Source organism: Sarcophilus harrisii, chromosome 1, assembly GCF_902635505.1.
Source record: "Sarcophilus harrisii chromosome 1, mSarHar1.11, whole genome shotgun sequence".
Classification (NCBI taxonomy): Eukaryota; Metazoa; Chordata; class Mammalia; order Dasyuromorphia; family Dasyuridae; genus Sarcophilus; species Sarcophilus harrisii.
Window position 1 is genome coordinate 5,490,875 of NC_045426.1, and position 19,188 is coordinate 5,510,062.

The 19,188-nt window shown below is 41.2% G+C and overlaps 1 protein-coding gene across 1 annotated transcript in view; it reads left to right on the plus strand.

The window, feature by feature from the left end:
- Positions 1–16,025, plus strand: part of GLI3 (GLI family zinc finger 3) — a 247,667-nt gene extending 231,642 nt beyond the window's left edge. Inside the window, exons 13-15 of the mRNA XM_003762657.2 lie at positions 5,070–5,360; positions 10,010–10,337; positions 13,632–16,025. Of these exons, the coding sequence (XP_003762705.2) occupies positions 5,070–5,360; positions 10,010–10,337; positions 13,632–15,946 (2,934 nt within the window). The 3' untranslated portion in view covers positions 15,947–16,025. The remainder of the gene's footprint in view (positions 1–5,069; positions 5,361–10,009; positions 10,338–13,631) is intronic.
- The last annotated feature ends 3,163 nt before the right edge of the window (positions 16,026–19,188 follow it).

Here is a 19,188-nt window from a genome sequence, read left to right on the forward strand (position 1 = left end):
AGGCTACTTCCAATACTGGGTACAAGATACAAGGACTTGTCCATAGGCAACAACTTGAGAAGAGAAGGCATCTTGTGAGCAGGAGGAAACAATTTCTCTTCTGTCCTGAATTTTCTCTCCAATCTGCTTTTCTTGATTCATTCACTCCTTTCTCCAAATAAGTTAGGAAAGCCCAACGTCCTCCCACAAGTCAGTTTGTCTATTCCAAGCCACCGCCAAGTAGCTTCCTGCATCACAAGTGCTTCTGGTACCTGCTGGGCTCTTTAACCCTTGGCGAGATACTTGACCATTAACTGAAGGCTAAAGTAGGGTCAGACCCAGTGAGGAGATGTCAACGTGTGAAGTTCAGAGATGGAAAAGGCTAAAGTCCCTCTGTCATTTTGATGTCAAGGGGAAGGAATTCAGGCTCCTGGGGGAATCACATGGAACTGTGTGGGGATGCGCTTGATGCTTGGTGTTTCTCTGAATGACCTTTAGGATCCTCATCCTAAAGATTAGAACAAGTTGGAGACTCCAGTCAACCCATTTTGAACTATGTTTTTTAATGCCAAGGGTTTTAATAGAGGGTTTTTGCTGTTTATTTTGAAGCCTCATATGCAAACAAGTGGCAGAATTTAATAAAGAACACTCTGGCAAACAGAAATAGTGTTCCTTTTGCCAGTTGGTCTATCTGCCCATGGGACTGTTCTATTGGGCACATTAGTCAGAATTTCCTCTCACTCTTTTTGAAAAGAAACTTTCCTGGATGTGTTGCTTTTAATCTAATTCCAGCTTCACTTGACTTTATGGTCGTTGGAGTTTCTGGAAGGGATCTGGCATCTCATTCAATATCCTATAGAGTAGCTGTGGTTCAGAGCGGTATTTTCTCGTGTTTTCGGGAATCCAAAGAAAACAGAATGAAAACTCTAGGAAAGAAAGGGGAATGTTAAGAATAACTCTCTCTTGTCTAAAAGATGAATTAAGAAATTGATTACATAGGCCAGTCTCCCAAAGAATCAATTATTTTCCATATGAAAAATAAGCCTAAAATAATAACTTCAAAATTTCCTTGACCCTACCTTTATCACAAGATTATTTTCTATGCAAGGGGCATGATTGTAAATGTTTAACAACTGGCTCTCACACACACACAAAAAGATGTACATGTGGCATACTTTTCAGTGTAATTTCTTTTATTCACATTTTCTTCATTTTCTATAATCAATAAAATAAAGCAAGCCCTGATTTGTAGAGTTTTGTAATTTCTGAAATGTAAATGCTCACATTGAAAATTTTACAATTTTACTAATGGCTGGTTTACCCAGAACAACACCTTTTAAAAGTCTCTAATAATAATAATAATAATAATAGTAATAATAATAATAATAAACCCTAAGTTGAGTTTCAGGCTTTGCCATTTATTAACATCACAATCTTTTACAGTCAACCACAGACATTTACTAAATATAAATATGTTTTTATATATAATATAAATATAAAAATAAATATAAACTATATGCTTGAGGCTATGCATAAAAAATGAAACCTTAGCTATGTGCATGTTAGACAATAGCTGGGCAGTGTCTGAGCTTAAGGGCAGAAGGTCCTGAATCTGAGTCCTGACTCAGGCATATACTAGCTATATGAAACCGGACAGATCTTTTTTCCGAACCTTGGTTTGTTCTTCTATAAAAAGAGGAGAGAAATATCACCAATTTCCACAGGATTATCGAGAGGATCAAGTTAGATAATATTTGTAAAGCACTCCACAAACCTTAAACTATAGAAATGCTAATTATTGTTATTGTTGTCATTAGTATTTAGAGAGTTATATTCTACTGAATTGGATTTCACTCAGTTTTTTCATGTGTAGAGGAAGTAGTGGAATAGAAGGAGGCTCTTCAAATCTCTTTGAGTTCTATCAGAATCTATAATCCTATGAATATGTTTCATCCCTAAAAGCAAAATTCATTTGGAAAATACTGCTTTGGGTTATATATACTAAGGTTTTTTCTTCTTATTCTAGATAATATTTGGTTGTACAAACAGTAACATTAGAAATACAAATCCCCACTCTGTACCAAAGTTATTTCCAATTCATAAAATGCATTGTTATTTTAACCAAATTTGCCAGACTTCTCTGGTTCACAGGCAAAGGAATGAATAAATGAGTGAACAAAGAAATGAATGAATGATTCGTCTAGGCTTAGAAAAATCTAGTTAATCAAGAAGCAATGTCTTAAATAGGCTTGCAGATGATGCATTTTAAGAAAAGGAGATTTTTTTTTAGACCTTTTCAATTTCAAAAAGTAAGAAAAGGAATATATATTTACCCAAACCTAGTGAGTCAATAATGAAAATAAAAACCATAAGCCTCAGTAATCATGATTTTTACATTAGTCTATCTCCTCTTTGGGGGGAAAAAAGCCCGAGAACTCTTAGACAAATGCTGAAAATTCACTAAGGCCCTGATAGATGAAAACCAACCAAACAAATGAATCCTTGTCCTTCAACAGGGAAAGCAGTTAGAAGGTCATTGTGATCATTCAGGTAAAAAGTGATCAGGGTCTCTGCCCTAACATATTATATTTTCACCCTTTTAAATATCTGCAACTTTTTGGAAGTGCTTTATAATATTGGTGCTTTATAAATTTCCTCTTTATAGCCTTAGCTTACTTCTCCAGGCTCTTCAGATAGTCTGGGGTCCTGATTCTATTATGGAAAGTATTCCTTTTTCCTCTCAGATTTGTGTCATTAATAAAATTGGCAGATATTTTTTAAAAAGAAAGTAACCAGCCAAACAACCAAAAAAAATGACCTAGGCACTTCTGTATTTATTCAGGCAAAGGGAACAAAGCCATCCACTTGTACTTGTTGTTTTGACTCCTGTGGCAGACGTTAAATTTCCCAAGTAGAGCCAGTAACTGTTTATCCCTGGGCTTTGTCTCCTAGTAGTTAAAATAGTAGCTCACCATTCGATTTAGAGCAATTCGATACCTATTTATTGAGTTCCTATCACAAGGACTTAATAAGAATCTAATAATTGTTGGGCTGAGTAGTATTTGAGGGAATCCAAAATGAACATTGAGTCAGGACTTTTTTGATATTTATGTAAAATCATTTATATATATTATATTTATATACATTTTATGTACATTATATACTTTATAATGAGAATATATGGTAATGTATATATACATATATATGCATATGAACATGAATGAATTATACAAAGATCAGCAATAGATATGAGAAACTGGTCCCTTCCCATGACTCATGTCCTAGTATATCCAAGGAGGAAAGAGTTGTGTCAATGGAAGGAGGAGGATGGGGGGGGGTGTTAATCACAGGCAGCTATACCATTCTCAGGCTAGTCATTATAGCCATTCTCTCTCTAATGCATGGAGCTTGATGTGTTCATTTCATTCTATATATGCCATGAATCACATGATCTGCTGAATAGGAGTAATTTCTCTTTAATGGGAATCAATTCTTTCGAAAGGAAACTCCCATTTGGGGGTGAAGCTTTCAGGGTAATTTCAGGGATCTCACCACATTAGTGAGTGCATTTCAGCATTTTAGGGAGCAGGTAATCTGCTGGGCGGCTTTTAGTGCCAAAATGCTTCTGGAAGCCTGCTTGGAGAAGAAATGCCCTTTCTCATTTCTATGGGCACATTGGACAGCTCACACATTTCCTCATAGTTGATTTTCTAATAGGCCATCATCTCAAGAATATACATGTAGATGGGAACATAGAAATCATCTGTGCCCAGAAAACGAAATAACAGCAATGGCCATAAGAATATTAGGGTTAAATAATAAAATCAACAGAAACCATCGTGGTAGAAATTATTCAAGCTTATTAGTGCTTAATGTTGCACATTTCTTTAGTTTATTTCATGTCTAATAGTGGGATACGAATTGCTCGGTCACTAATAAGGAATAATTGGTATTAGTACCTCTTTGGAAGATGGTGGAAGACTGACCTCCCAGGATATTCACTCCTTCCATATCTACCATAATCTTAGAGAATTGCCTAGAGTAACAAGAAGTCAATTATCTGGCTCATATTTACATAGTTGGATGGATCTGGAAAAGATATCGAACCCAACATTTCTTAACTCCTACATAGTCATAGTTATATAATAGAAATGGTCCTTAAAGGTGATCAGGTCCATCCTACTGCTTCTAGGTTTTCAAGAAACCAAAACAAAAAACAAAAACAAACAAAAACAAACAAACAAACAAACAACAACAACAACAACAAAAACATAACTAGAGAGGGTAGAAAGTAACTACCTGATAGAATTAAGCCAACATAACAAATAAATGAATGGCATCCATCACCCAAGATATGATGTTCTTACTGGTTCTATCCAGAGTCATGGAGGGGATATAAATCCCATTAGATTTTTCCTCAAACCCAGACACTGCCACTAACCTCCTTGATGATCTTGGACAATTCATCGTCTTTCTTTGTGCCTTGGTTTCCTTAAATGTAAAATTTATAGGGTGGATTATATAGTTACTAGTTCTGGAGCTATGATGTGTGTCCAGTCATGAAAGTGATCAAACTTTTATCAAGTTCAGAAAAATAAAATAAAATAATATAGGAACTTAAGCTCAAGTCACCAGGGAAAATTGCAATTCAGGATCAGTGATTTGGGATTCTAGAATCTAGATCTGGAGCTTCAGGGATCTCCAAGGCCACAGAACCTCATTTTGTAGATGAAGAAACTGAGACCCAAAGAGGTGAGCTAAGGTCAAAAGGCCATTAGCATACCCATGCATGGGATATTAAGTGCACGAGCAGAAACAGTGCCATACGGTTCACCTCTCACTCTATATATGGGCTTTTTGAGTCAAATCTTTATATTTGTTGGAGCTTCTAAGCACTCTGGGGCATGGGATTCCTGCTTTTCTCCTTCACCATGGATAAGGAGCAACTGAAAATAATTGAACAAAAAGTAGGGGAAGCAAAGGCCTTTAAAAGCATGAGAATAATTATGTCTTTGGGATGATTATGACTTTAGATGACAATAAGGAAAAGTCTAATCTAGTATCTTTTTTTTTTCCTGTGATCTCAACAGAAACCATATGTGTGCAAGATCCCCGGCTGCACTAAACGGTACACAGACCCCAGCTCCCTCCGCAAACACGTGAAGACTGTGCATGGCCCCGAGGCTCATGTCACGAAGAAGCAACGCGGGGACCTCCATCCCCGGCCTCCCCCTCCTCGGGAGCCTGGAAGCCACGGCCCATCCCGCTCTCCTGGCCAGCAGACTCAGGGGGCCTTGGGCGAGCAGAAGGACCTCAACAATTCTACCTCAAAGCGGGACGAATGCCTGCAAGTGAAAACAGTCAAGTCCGAGAAGCCAATGGTAGGCGCTTGCCTCCCCTTTGGGTTTGTCCTGGAGCCCCCAAACCCCTTTAGAAGTCAAGAAACTTGAGTCCAAAATCTGGATCTGAAATCCAAGACAGGATGTCTCCCCCTGCCAGCCTCTCAGGACTGATGTAATCGGCTCTGGTCACACAGCCTGCAGGCTTTTCTTGCCTGTGAACTTTCCATAAGATAATCATGTTAAAAGGGTGTCTTCAACCCCTAATTCCACAGCATTTTTTATCCATCTTGAACCAGAGTGCTGTGAGGAAGCTAGAAAGCCACAATTGCCTCATAGAAAGACGGCCATTATCTTGTCATATAATCCCTGCAGTTATAGAACAATTGAGTTGAGGGACCAAGGGAGGATGGGGGTTAATATCAAGACCCCAAGCCTCTTCCCTCAGACACTTCCCCAAACTCCTGGTCTGGAGCATCTGGGAGCTCCAAGAAGCTCCCCAAAAGGAAATGTCATAAAAGGATTCGAAAACGGGTGTTTAGCAGGCAGAGCCACATGTTTGGGCGAGAGGTTGAAGTTATTTTTTATTTACTTTCTTGGATATTTTTATTCATTTTTTGTCCTATGAAGCATCTGACAATGGAGTAAGATTCAATTCCATGTATTTAGGCACGAGGACAAACTCCAGTTAAATAGGAAAATCTATTCCCAGTCAGATGGGCACGATTTCACCTTAAATATATTTGCCAACTCTTTGTAGGTATGAATACCTGTATTTCTAGATGACAAGAGCGGGGATATGGGGAATAGACAGGCAGCCTTAGAGTTAGGATGAACAGGGTGCAAATTTTGCCTTGGATGCTAATGAATTTTGTGACTTTGGGCAACTATTTCTCTTGTTCTCAGTTTCTTTATCTATAAACTGGGGTGGGGGGGAGCTTGGATTAGAACCTTTCTAGTTCTCAACCTCTGTATCTGTGAACATCTTCCTTCTTGTGCTCTGAGGACTCTGAGAAGACTCTAAAGTTGGAAGCAGGTGCTAATCTGCCTTAGTTGCTTGCAGGGAGCTCTTTCCACCAGTGTATGATGCCCAGAGACAGGCCCATAACAATGGAGGAGCTCCGTATGGGGTAACTTTTAGTGTATGGGCTATGGTCCTTTTAGAAAACAAACTATTTGAAAATCCTAATTGACAAAGTAATTAAATTACAAAGTAATTTTCCTCATAATTCCTTTAGATATAAATACCTCGTGTGGTATTTCTGTAGCAGATTAAATTTTGTGTCCATCCTTACGTGAGCCTCACAACATGTCGCAGGATGTTGACATTGGAAGAATCCAATATGAATTCAGCCTCCTCCTGAAAAATTGCAGGATGACATAGGTAGAGCAATCTAACAGGTAGAACAGTCTAACAAGAACAAAAAGTAGAACAAACCTGTGCTAATATCCTACAACATCTCTTCTCATTTGGAGGAGAGGAAAAGGACTTTTCAGCTGCTTTGGTCGCATATATCAAAGATGGAAGCTTTTGGTTCCAGCCAAGAGCATCCTGTCCTGCCTTCCCTGACTCATTTTTTTAATCAATCAATCAGTCAATCAGTAATTGTTTATTAAATGCCTACTGTGTGCTAGGCACTGTATTGAGTGCTGAGAATCCCAGGGCTTGGGCATGCATCCCAGTGCAGTTTTGCCAGCTCCCAAGAACACAGTAAGTGGGGTAAGGACATGGCCTGAGAGTTGAAAAGATTCTAACCTCAGAAACTTACTAATTTTGTAGAATAGGCAAATATTCTACCTTTATTGCTTCAGCTTCCTCATCTGTAAAATGGGGATATTAATAACACCTACTTCTCAGGATTTCTATGAGGTTCAAATGAGGTCATATATGTAATGCATATAGCAAGCCTTAAAGTAATACATCAATGCTATTTTAGTTATTATTATTTATATTTGTATTGTATATTGTTATATTGTTTGGATTTATATTTATATTTATATTATTATTATTATTATTAATGGCACAACATGGGATATCCAATATTTTCTTTTACGTCCAACGTCAATGGCGGGAACAGAAGATTCAGGCACATTCAGTTCTAAAATAGTTTAGATATTCCAGGGTGCTGATTAGTTGGGGAACTCATTAAATGATGACACATTAGATCCAGAAGGACCCTTAACAATGTCCTTTTCCAATTTCCTCATTTTATTGATAAAGAAACTGAGGCCCAGGTGGATTAGTTTGCTTACATGAGAAACAAAAACAGTTGATATTCCCTGAATAAGTAGGTAGTAGACCCTTAACTGGTTAGGATTTTCTTTCCTTAAAGAAAAATATCTGCCAGCCCCCTCTGTGCATTTGCGGGTCCTTAATACGTGTCTCCAATTGATCTTGGTTCCATTGCGTTTTAAACATGACGACTAGTTGTTTTGCTTTACCTTGTTTGTGAATTCAATTTTGTCACCTTTTCTCCTTACTAATCCAATGTCTCTTTTGTCTAATGCTCTTAACTGTCTTGTTCTCACTTCCTAAGGACAGTGGGTAATCAGGTGAGGGAAACTGACCTTCTCAGATGTCTTGTCACTGGAATGTTAGTGGGGCCTTGTTGTTCTGGCTTTCCTTTCCATCATATGTGTGACCCTCTCATGACGCCCCCAGTGGTGAACCTTTGGTCAGCCACGTTCCCATTCTCAATGTCGTGTTTTGTTTTGTTTTGTTTTTTGGTGATTCTTAGCATGTGGGAAATTGGGGCTCACTCCATCTGTGTGTATGTGCATAGGTCTTGCATGACACATGAGAATGTGGCTAGTCCCTGAATACATCTCCCAGCTTCCCCCTGCTCCTGGGTATCATTTGTCTCACACTGTGAATCCACTGGGCCCCCCTCGGAGGGTGTATGCAGAAATCATGAATTCACTTGTGTCACCATTTTAGGATGTGTTGGAATGGGCTTGCTTCTGTGGCCAAGTAGAATTGCATGAGTATTCAGATTTCTCATTAAGTGGTGATAAATCTGCCTCTTATTTGCATTTGATGAGAGGGCAAGGCAGGGACAGCTAAGGGCTTCCAAGGCCTCTCACTGCTCCCAAAGGAGGATCCCTTCAGGCCTGGGCTGGGGCTTCAGGCACAAAACAAAGCACATCTTCAGTCTAGCCCAACTGGGACTGGGTTTGCCCATTCATGCTGGATGGCTGCCCATTCCCAGCTGGTGGAGGTTTGGGAGCCAATTAGAAGGGCGTAGGTAAAGGGAGAAGATTCCCCATTAGTGTCTGTGCATGCATGAGATATGCAGAAGGCCCACCAAGAGGTCTTGCGCATGAGCCAGGCTGTTGTGAAAGCCTGCTTCAAGAGGTCAATCTTGTGAGCATTTGTTGTGTTTGTGCAGAAGGACACGTGCAGTGTGTGTGTGTGTGTGTGTGTGTGTGTTTCTGTGCTTTAAAGAGGAAGAAGAGGAGACAAAGAATAAAATGAATCAATCTAAGATAGACACAGGGTTCCACCAGTGATGCTGGTGACACTGACAGTGATACAGTGATACTGATGCAGTGACACAGATATAGTGATATGGTTTTACTGAAATAGTGATACTGATACAGTGAGACAGTGACACTGATACAGTGCAGTGATACAGTGATAGAGATACAGTGTTACAGTGACACTGATACAGTGATACAGATTCAGTGATGTTGTGATATTAATACAATGATATAGTGATATTGATAGTGACATTGATACAGTGACATAGTGATTCAGTGATAAGTGACACTGATATAGTGAGACCAGTGACACTGATACAATCCAGTGATACAGTGATACAGGTACAGTGATAGTAATTCAATGATACTGATATAGTGACACAATTACAGTGATGCAGTGATACTGATACCGTGATACAGCAATACTGATACAGTGATATAAATACAGTGACATCGATATAGTGATACAGTGACACTGATACAGTGAAAGACAGTGACACTGATACAATGATGCAGTGATATTGATACAATGATACAGATACAGTGATATAGTGACATTAATACAGTGATACAATGATGCAGTGATACTGATACAGTGATACAGATACAGTGATGCAGTGACAAATACAGTAATACTGATGTGATACTGATATAGTGATACTGATACAGTGACACTGGTAAAGTGATACAGTGATATAGTAATACAGTGATACAGTGACACAGTGACACCAATACAGCAATACAGTGACACTGATACAATGATGCAGTGATGCAGTGATACTGATACAGTGAGACAGACAGTGATAAAGTGATACTGATAGTGACACAGTGACACTGATGCAGTGATACAGCGATGCAGTGATACTGATACAGTGAGACAGTGACACTGATGCAGTGATAGTGACACTGATACATTGATAAAGTGATACAGTGATACTAATACAGTGAGACAGTGACACTAATACAGTGGGACAGTGACACTGATGCAGTGAGACCACTAGTCACTGATACAGTGAGAGAGTGACACTGAGCATCTGTGATCATTGGTTGTCTACTGGCTCCTTTCTAAAGTGCCTGGGGCGCAACAAAACAGCAGGAGTCACTGGCCACTCACCCCCACATCACTCCTCCATGGTAGACTAGCTCAATAGCCAGCTAAGGCTCATGCTTCTGCTTGACAAATTTCTCTCTGGTCTCCCTTCCCTCAACAGACATCTCAGCCAAGCCCTGGTGGTCAGTCTTCATGCAGCAGCCAACAGTCCCCCAGCAGCCCCTATTCCAACAGTGGGATCGAGCTCCATCTGACCAACGGAGGCAGTATAGGAGACCTCAGCGCCATTGACGAAACCCCCATCATGGACTCTACCATTTCCACGGCAACCACCGCTCTTGCCTTGCAAGCTCGGAGGAACACGACAGGGACCAAATGGATGGAGCAAGTAAAAGCAGAAAGATTTAAACAAGTGAATGGAATGCTTCCACGACTGAACCCCATCCCACCTCCAAAAGCCCCCGTGTTAGCTCCTATCATAGGAAACGGTAAGAAAACTCAACAGCCCCCAGATTTCTCAAAGGCATCATGTTTCCTTCTAAAGAGCAGTCAACCAGCAAGCATTGCTTAGCTTCTGTTATGGGCCAGGTACTAGACAAACCACTGGGTATTCCAAAACAAACATGAGGAAGGCCCTGTCTCCTATGGGGGTGATGGGGATGATGGGTACACACAGTCACCTGCAAAGAGTAAATCCAGGGTCATTTCTTCTCCCCCTGGAGTCTGCCTCCTCTTTGAGCTTTTGTGACACTGTTCTTTCCTGGTTCTATTTCTGCCATCTAACAGTTCCTTCTCAGTGGTTCATCTTTCATATCACACCCCCTCACTTTAAGTGTTCCCTATGACTTTGTCCTGGCTTTTCTTTTTTCTTACTTAGAAACTTCCCAACCTTTGACATATTCCTAAACTGACCACTTAGAGATGTCTCTATCTTGCCCAAGGCCTTCTGCTGAGATTTATTCCCTTATGACTACTTTCCAATTGGATATTTCAAACTGGATATCTCATAAGAATCTCAATTAATTATCCTTCCTTCACAACCTACTCTTCTACTGAATCTCCTTTTAAATTTTATATCTTTTGTGTTTTATATATATTTGCATATATATACATGCACACACATAGACACACAGACATATATTATGTATATATATATATGTATATGTCTTTGGACTACAAGTTTTACATATATATGTGTATATATATATATATATATATATATATATATATATACACACACACACACACATATGTATATATGTAATTTGAAGTTCCAAATTTTCTGCCACCTTAGCCCCTCCTCCACCTACTGGGAAGGCAAGCAGTATGATACTCATTATACATATAAAATCATGTAAAACATTTCAATATAACCATGTCACAAAAAAGAAAAAAAAATAAGGAAAATTTGATTTTTTTGTCTGTGTATTTGCGTGTGTGTGTGTGTTTGTGTGTCTGGACCAGATAGAAGTTTTTATTATGAATTATCTTGGATCATTATATTAGTTCATTGAGGCAATTGGCTATCTCACTTGATAAAGTCTTGGGCCTGGAGTCAGGATGATCTGAGTTCAAATCTGGACTCAGACACTTAATAGTTGAGTGTCCCTGAGCAAATCACTTAATTCTGGTTTGCCTTATTCCATTGGAGAAGGAAATGGCAAACCATTCCAGTATGTCTGCCACGAAATCTCCATAAACAGCACTGGTGTGCTGTGGACCACAGAGTCATGAAGCATTGGACACAACTGAATGAACAACAAGAAGCCTTCATCAGAGTAACTAGGTCTTTCACAGTTGATCATTATCAAAATATTCCTGTTACTGGATACACTGATCTGGTTCTGCTCATTTCACTTTGGATCAGTTTGCTTCCAGGTTCTTCTGAAATCATCCTGCTTGTCATTTTTATAGCACAGTAATATTCCTTCACAATCCCATACCACAGCTTGTTCAGCCGTTCCCCAATTGATTGCTTTCCAGTTCTTTGCCAACCCACAAATAGAGCCACTAGAAATCTTTTTGTACAGATAAGTCTTCGTCTTTTTTTTTTTTTTTCAAGTTTTTGGGTTAAAGATCTTGTAGTGGTCAAAGATTATACACACCATTTCTGAACTTCCTGATGACTTTTGAAGGCATCCTTCTATTCTCTCAAGTTCCCAACATCCTTATCTTCTCATTTTTACCTATAACATATCAATGTTTGTTGTTTATTGGCAACAACCAATAATTTTTTTTACCATTTTTATTTCCATAACATCTCATGTGTATCCCCTTCTTTTCATTCACATGACCACCATCCCAGTTCAGGTCCTCTTCCCCTTTTACCTGGACTGTGGCAGTAGTTTCCTAATTGATCTTCCTGTCTCTAAACTTTCCTCTTCCTATTTACTCTCCAGTCATCTCTCAAATCTGACCACTCCACTCCCTCACTCAATGAATTCCAGTGGCTCTCTATTAAGAATCAACAGAAATTTCCCAGACATTCAGAACATGCCGCACCTTGCCCCCCCACTTACATTTCCAACTTTATTATATATTACTTTTGTTCATGTTCTCCAGTCTAGCCAAACTTCCCTTCTTAGGGTTCTTTTTATATTATCCACTACCCCTTGTCTATGGCCTTCACGCTGACTTTTTGTCATGAATATAGTCTTCACTTCTGCTTGTAATATCCCTCCATGGGATTGTAGCCTCAGTTCAAGTACTCCCTTCTACATGAGCTCTTTCTTGGTCATTCTACCTTCTCATGCCTTTCCCTTTCCTCCAAATTACTTTGTATGACTTTGCATTTATTTTTGTGTAGCTAAATATGTACATCTCTCCTCTAACCCATTTCAAGATCCTGGAGGACAGGACCGGTTTTGGATGATGTTTTTAGCATTATGTCTAGCATGAGTATGTTTGGGGATTGTTCATTGAGAATAGCTGCCTCCAAATATTTGAAGATTCTCTTGTAGAAGAGGACTTGATTTGGACCCACAAAGCAGAACCCACAAGCTCTCAATAGGAGCTGTCCAAAGTCAAATTGGACAAGTCCTTACAATCCAAGTCCTCTCAAGATGGAGTGGGCTGCATCGGGAGGTAGTAGGTCCCTTGTCAATGTAGAGATTCAAGAAAGGGTTTCGATGACCACTTATGGGTATTTTGGTTTTTTTATTAAAGTTTTTATTATTTTCAAAACATATGGAAGGATAATTTTTCACCATTGACCCTTGCAAAACCTTGTATTCCAATTTCCCCTCTTTTCCCTCCCCCCTTCCCTAGAAGGCATGCAATCCAGTATAGATTAAACATGGTAAAATATATATGTTAAGTCCAATATAGGCATTCATATTTATAGTTATCTTGCTGCACAAGAAAAATCAAAAGTAAAAACAAATGACAAAGAAAATAAAATGCAAGCAAACAACAAAAAGAGTGAGAATGCTATGTTGTGGTCCACTCTCAGTTCCCACAGTCTCTCTCTGGGCATAGGTGCTCTTTATCACAAGATCACTGGAACTGGCCGGAGTCATCTCATTGTTGAAGAGAGCCATGTTTATGGGTATTTTGTAGGGAGGATTGCTGTTCAGAGAGAGGTTGGATCGAGGTCCCATCTCACTCTGTGATTTGGCCTTCGTTGCCTTACCCCAGGAACGGGGATTTTACTCTGACTCTTGTTCTTCCCAAAGCCGGTCTGGCAAAGCCTGGCGTGCAGGGGAGCCAAGGTTTTCTGGGAGCCGCGCTCCTTGGCTGCAGCCCTCCTTCATTTTCTCTTTCTGTCTCTGCTCTTTTTACAGGAATACAGTCCAACCCCAGCTGCAGCATGAATGGGCCTATGACTATCCTTCCCAACAGGAACGACCTGTCCAGCGTCGATGTCACCATGCTGAACGTGCTGAACCGACGGGACAGCAACACAAGCACCATCAGCTCGGCCTACCTGAGCAGCCGCAGGTCCTCGGGCATCTCCCCCTGCTTCTCCAGCCGCAGGTCCAGCGAGGCTTCCCAAGCTGAAGGCCGGCCCCAGAACGTGAGCGTGGCTGACTCCTACGACCCCATCTCCACAGACGCCTCCCGCCGCTCCAGCGAGGCGAGTCAGGCCGATGGGCTGCCCAGCCTCCTCAGCCTCACCCCTGCTCAGCAGTACCGGCTGAAGGCCAAGTACGCGGCGGCGACCGGGGGCCCCCCTCCCACCCCCTTACCCAACATGGAGAGGATGAGCTTGAAGACGAGGATGGCCCTGATGGGGGACTGCAGGGAGTCTGGTCTCTCCCCATTCCCCCCGGTCAACCCTCCCCGAAGATGCAGCGATGGGGGAAGCAACAGTTACGGGCGGAGGACCCTTTTGCCTCACGACATGCTGGGGAACGGGATGCGAAGAGCCAGCGACCCCGTTCGGATGGTCTCAGAGAACCTTTCTTTGCCTCGAGTTCAGCGTGTCAACAGTCTTAATAGCTTTAACCCTCCCGTGATGCCTCCAGCCGTGGAAAAACATAATTTTGCGCTCCAGAATTACACTCGCCCCGAGGGCGGCCTGTTCCGTAATTTCTACTCTTCTCCTTGTCCTCCGAGCATCAGTGAGAACGTGACCTTGGAATCTTTGACCATGGAACCTGATGCCAACCTGAACGACGAGGACTTCCTGCCCGATGACGTGGTGCAGTACCTGAACTCCCAGGGCCAGGGCGGCTACGAGCAGCACTTCTCGGGTGGCATTTCCGAGAACGGCAAAGCGTCCCACGGGATGGTCAACGGCCATCACGGGCTCGACCAGCCCCACCTGCCGAATGGCCACGGCGTCTCTCAGTATCACGCCCCGGAGCCGCCCAGCTCGGAAGCCAGCAAGAGCGACCTCCCCATCCAGTGGAATGAAGTCAGCTCTGGGAGTGCCGACCTGTCCCCGACCAAGCTGAAGTGTGGCCAGCGCCCGTCGGCCCTTCAGGCCCGTGCCTTTGGGTTATATAACAACATGGTCGTGCAGCAGCAGAATCTTTTGCGGAACGGGGTGTCCCAAGCCAATGGTTACCAGCAGCTGGTGGAAAATAGTTCCTGCGGCCTTCAGGAGAACTTGCTCCCTAATAGCGGGGGTGGAAACGGTACCAATGGAACTTCTTTCCATTTGCAGGCAGGCAAGGCTCAGCAGTACTCGGATGGCCTCAATAGACAGGCGGCAGTTGGGGGAACGCTAGACGGTTCCTGTGGCTCCTTGATTTCGGGACAGAAGCTGAGAAGCAACAGCATGACCTTGAATGGAAGCCAGCCCAACTATGGTATGTCAGGAGCCGCCAGCGAGCTTCCCAGCAGCATGGCGAATGGAACACAGAGCCAGGCGGCTCTCCAGGGGCAGGCACTGGGCGAAGGCCCTCACTTCCCAGCTGTCAGTCGTACCAGTCAGATGATGTTAGGGCAGCTCAGTCCTACCTCACAGAACAACGTCTATCAGGGCTCAGAGAGCTGTCTGCCGGTGTCCCATGGCATTGGGAATCAGCAATCGAGTTTGGCCATGGCCAAGACTTACCAGCCATATGCCAACTACGGGGGCAGTAGGCGGCAAATAATGCTGAGGAACGGCCTGGCCCAACAGCAAGGACACGTCGGTGACGCCAATCCGACCTGCAGGGTCAATGGCATTAAGATGGAGACCCAGGGTCAGTCACAGCAGCTCTGCTCTAATGTGCCCCATTACTCTGGTCAGTTGTATGACCAAACCCTGGGCTTTAGTCAGCAAGACATGAAAACAGGTTCTTTCTCCATTTCAGAAGCTAACTGCTTGCTTCAGGGAACTGGCACTGAAAACTCTGAGCTGCTCTCCCCAGGTGCTAATCAGGTGACCAGCACAGTTGATAACATTGATAGCAACAGCTTAGAAGGGGTGCAGATTGATTTTGATGCAATCATAGATGATGGGGACCACGCTAGCTTAATTTCAGGAGCCCTGAGTCCGAGCATCATTCAGAATCTTTCCCACAATTCCTCTCGCCTCACCACTCCACGAGCATCTCTGACATTCCCCGCCCTGCCTGTTAATACCACCAACATGGCAATTGGGGACATGAACTCTTTGCTGACCTCCCTTGCAGAAGAAAGCAAGTTTCTAGCAGTGATGCAATAGAAGTTGGGAAAATTAAGATAAAAGAAAAAAAAAAAACCAGAAACAACTTTAGGAATTTTAAAGGTGAAATGGATTCTTTTTAGTTGTGTATGTATTTTTGTAATCTCATCTCACCTGAATGGGATGTGTTTCAAGTATATTCCTTTTATGGAAAAGGGACTCTGAGAAACCCTAAAGTGTTGTAGGGAGAAACTGTCTTCCATTTCAATTTTGAATCAGTATTGTTAGCCCCGTTCCTCTTCCTCCTCCTCCTCCTCCTCCTTGTCCCTTTTCATTTTTAAAGCTCTGTAACCTGTTTTTGAATTGTAAACCAGTGTAAATGTGTCATGTGCATGTTTTCATTTTTTTAAAAAAGAGAAGTCCAGTGAAAGGATGTGATAGTTTTTGTTACGCAAAAGATACACAGTTGTTGTGACTGACTTCCCAAGGATGATGTTTCTGTTTTTGGTTGTTTTTTTTTTATTTCCATTTTGATATCGATTACACTGGGCACAATAAGCAGAGAATAAAATGTGATCCCCATGCCGATGTATAATACCAAATGTATTGTATGCTATGTCCAACAGACTTACAACATCGTCCCTTCTCATGCCCATTGTCCTGAATCCCAGCTTAGTTGAATCCATAGCAAACTTTTTATTGCTGTGGGTCCAGGGAAATAAGGGAACTGTTACAGATAAACTATGACATTCTCCATGTTTTTGCTCTTCCCACCCCGAACTTCTCCCAAGATAGTCTGTGAATTAAAATGTGTATGAGTGAGTCTGTGTTAATGGTCACTTCTCAGGTATCTTTTTTTTTCCTTTCTTCTTTTTTACTCTTTCTTTCTTTCTTTCTTTCTTTCTTTCTTTCTTTCTTTCTTTCTTTCTTTCTTTCTTTCTTTCTTTCTTTCTTTCTTTCTTTCTTTCTTTCTTTCTGACTTTTAGACATTCCTCTGCTTTAGTTGCACTTCAGCCAGAGGGAGAGAAAGGGAAAGAAGCAATAGTCTGATTAGATAATTGGGAAAAATATTTGGTGAATGCTGAGACTAAAACTATTGGGGAGAATATTATGTAGGGATGATCCCTGAGTCATCTTCTCTGTATCCCAGAGAGTATGGACAATTAATTGTTTGTAGCGTTTTGATCACATTATACACATAAGCCCACTGCTGGTATTTAGCATCTATCAACTGCAACAATCATGAAAGAGTATTTCTACGTAAAACCCGATTTTAAGAAACTTATAAAAGAGTAAGCGAGGAAAAAAATTACTTTTGTTTTTGGTATTGCACTTAGTTATAAATTGGCCGACTTATTTTCTGAATTTTCTTGGAAGCTCTATACAATCATTGTCTTTTTCTCACCAGTATCTATTAACTACCACATCAGTTTTGAAAAACTGAATTTTATATTCATTTTGTCCACAATGTAAAATAGGAGCTCTTTTTTTTAATTTTGGAGTGAAATTGTTTAGACAGAACTCCTTCCCCCATGCAACAAATACTACAGAGGTTGTTCAGGTTACTGTTTTTATATGTACATTATAGGAATAAGAGGTAGGAACACCTTAAAATACTTGCCAAGCCCTGTCCCATTTTGACTCACTAGAAGTGAAAGTGAGAGCTACATTGCTTCTCTCTCCATGCCATCCCAATCTGGGATGCTGGAGAGGGATTTTGGTTTTGTTGTGTTTGAATCAGGTTGGACTAATTGGCTTCTGAATTTCCTTCCATCTATCAAGATTCTGTATCTCAAAGGGTCATCAGTCAATTTTCTACCTCTTCTACCTTTTTCTGCATTTAAATTTGTGTTAAAAAAGGGGAAGGGAGACAATTTAAAAGGAAGAATAAAAAGATTAGAATCACTACCCTCTCCCCTATGTATTCCCCTGTTAAATAATCCAAACATTCAAACTGTCACTATTTTATTATTTTAGATGATAGGATCATAAAGATCTGAAAGGGACCTTCGAAATAATTAAGTGCAATGTCCTCATTTTACAGATGAAGAACTAGGATCCAAAAAAGCGAATGCCTAAGATCATACACTTATGTTACACTTTGAGGTTAAGCATTTTATTTTTTTTGAAGGGGAGGCAATTGGTGTTAAGTGACTTGTCCATAACTAGGGAGGTAGAATTTGAACTCAGGTTTTCCTGACTCCAGGTCTGGTGTTGTATGTAGTGTACCACCTAGCCATGCATTTGCAAAATAGAGGTGAGACAGGATCTCATTGCTCATGACACCAACAGGTGACTAATTGGTTCTCCCCTGCTACTTCCTGCTTCTTCCCTCCCTTTTCATCCCCTTATTAACATTTCTGTAGAAACTGCTTTGTTTGAAATCAAGAAAATGACCCTATTTGTCTTAGAATACAAGAAAATATTAGGAAATATGTGAAGAGGAAGGGGCCCCATGGCACATGGCTCATCCCTAAAACTAGTCAGTGCATCCTGTCCTGTAGGGGATTCTCTCTCTATCATTTACCAGATCTCATTGTCTCCAGATTTTAGGTTTCTCCTAGGAGCACATATGAGCCTTGTGAGTCCCAATTCTTGTGAGGAGTGACAGAACTGAATCTTGATGAGGTGCAGGGTTCACTGTATATGATGAAAAGGTACCAATTAGCAGGTTACAGAATGGGGCAGCTAGAATCAGTGACACTTGACCAGAATTTTGTTTTTTAGCTCTTGAACCCACTTATTATGTATATAGTTGCCCTGGTATACATAGAATAAAGAGCCCTTGACCAGGCATCCATTCTAGAAATTGAGCAACATAATCAAGCTTCCTACAAATGCCCATGATCATAAACACACACATGCACACACCCCTAGAAGAACTGACAGAATCTTAAGGACCCACTTGCTTTTTCTTTATTTTTTTAACTTGAAGTTTCTTCTCTCTGTTATCCAGAGAGGCATTTCTTCATTTTATTTATTGGAACAGGTCTTTTATCTACCATCCTTGTTGTTCGATGTGCAGTTGCTCTCCATCTTGCAAATGACGTCAATGTTTGGGATAAAAGTTTACCTCATTCCAGTATGAATGATCCATGAAAGATATTTCCAGTAACAAGGTACAGTTCAGTATTAAGAAGGTACTTTTGAGGTTACCTCAGAGCATACCTACTTTCATAGCCTTCCCGGCTCACTTCTTGGTGAATGCAAATATTAAGCCTTTCCCATCCATTCCCCTAGCTGCAGCATCCTGTGTCCTTTCTGCCTTTCATACTCCATGTTTAAGGGAGATATGAGGCTCC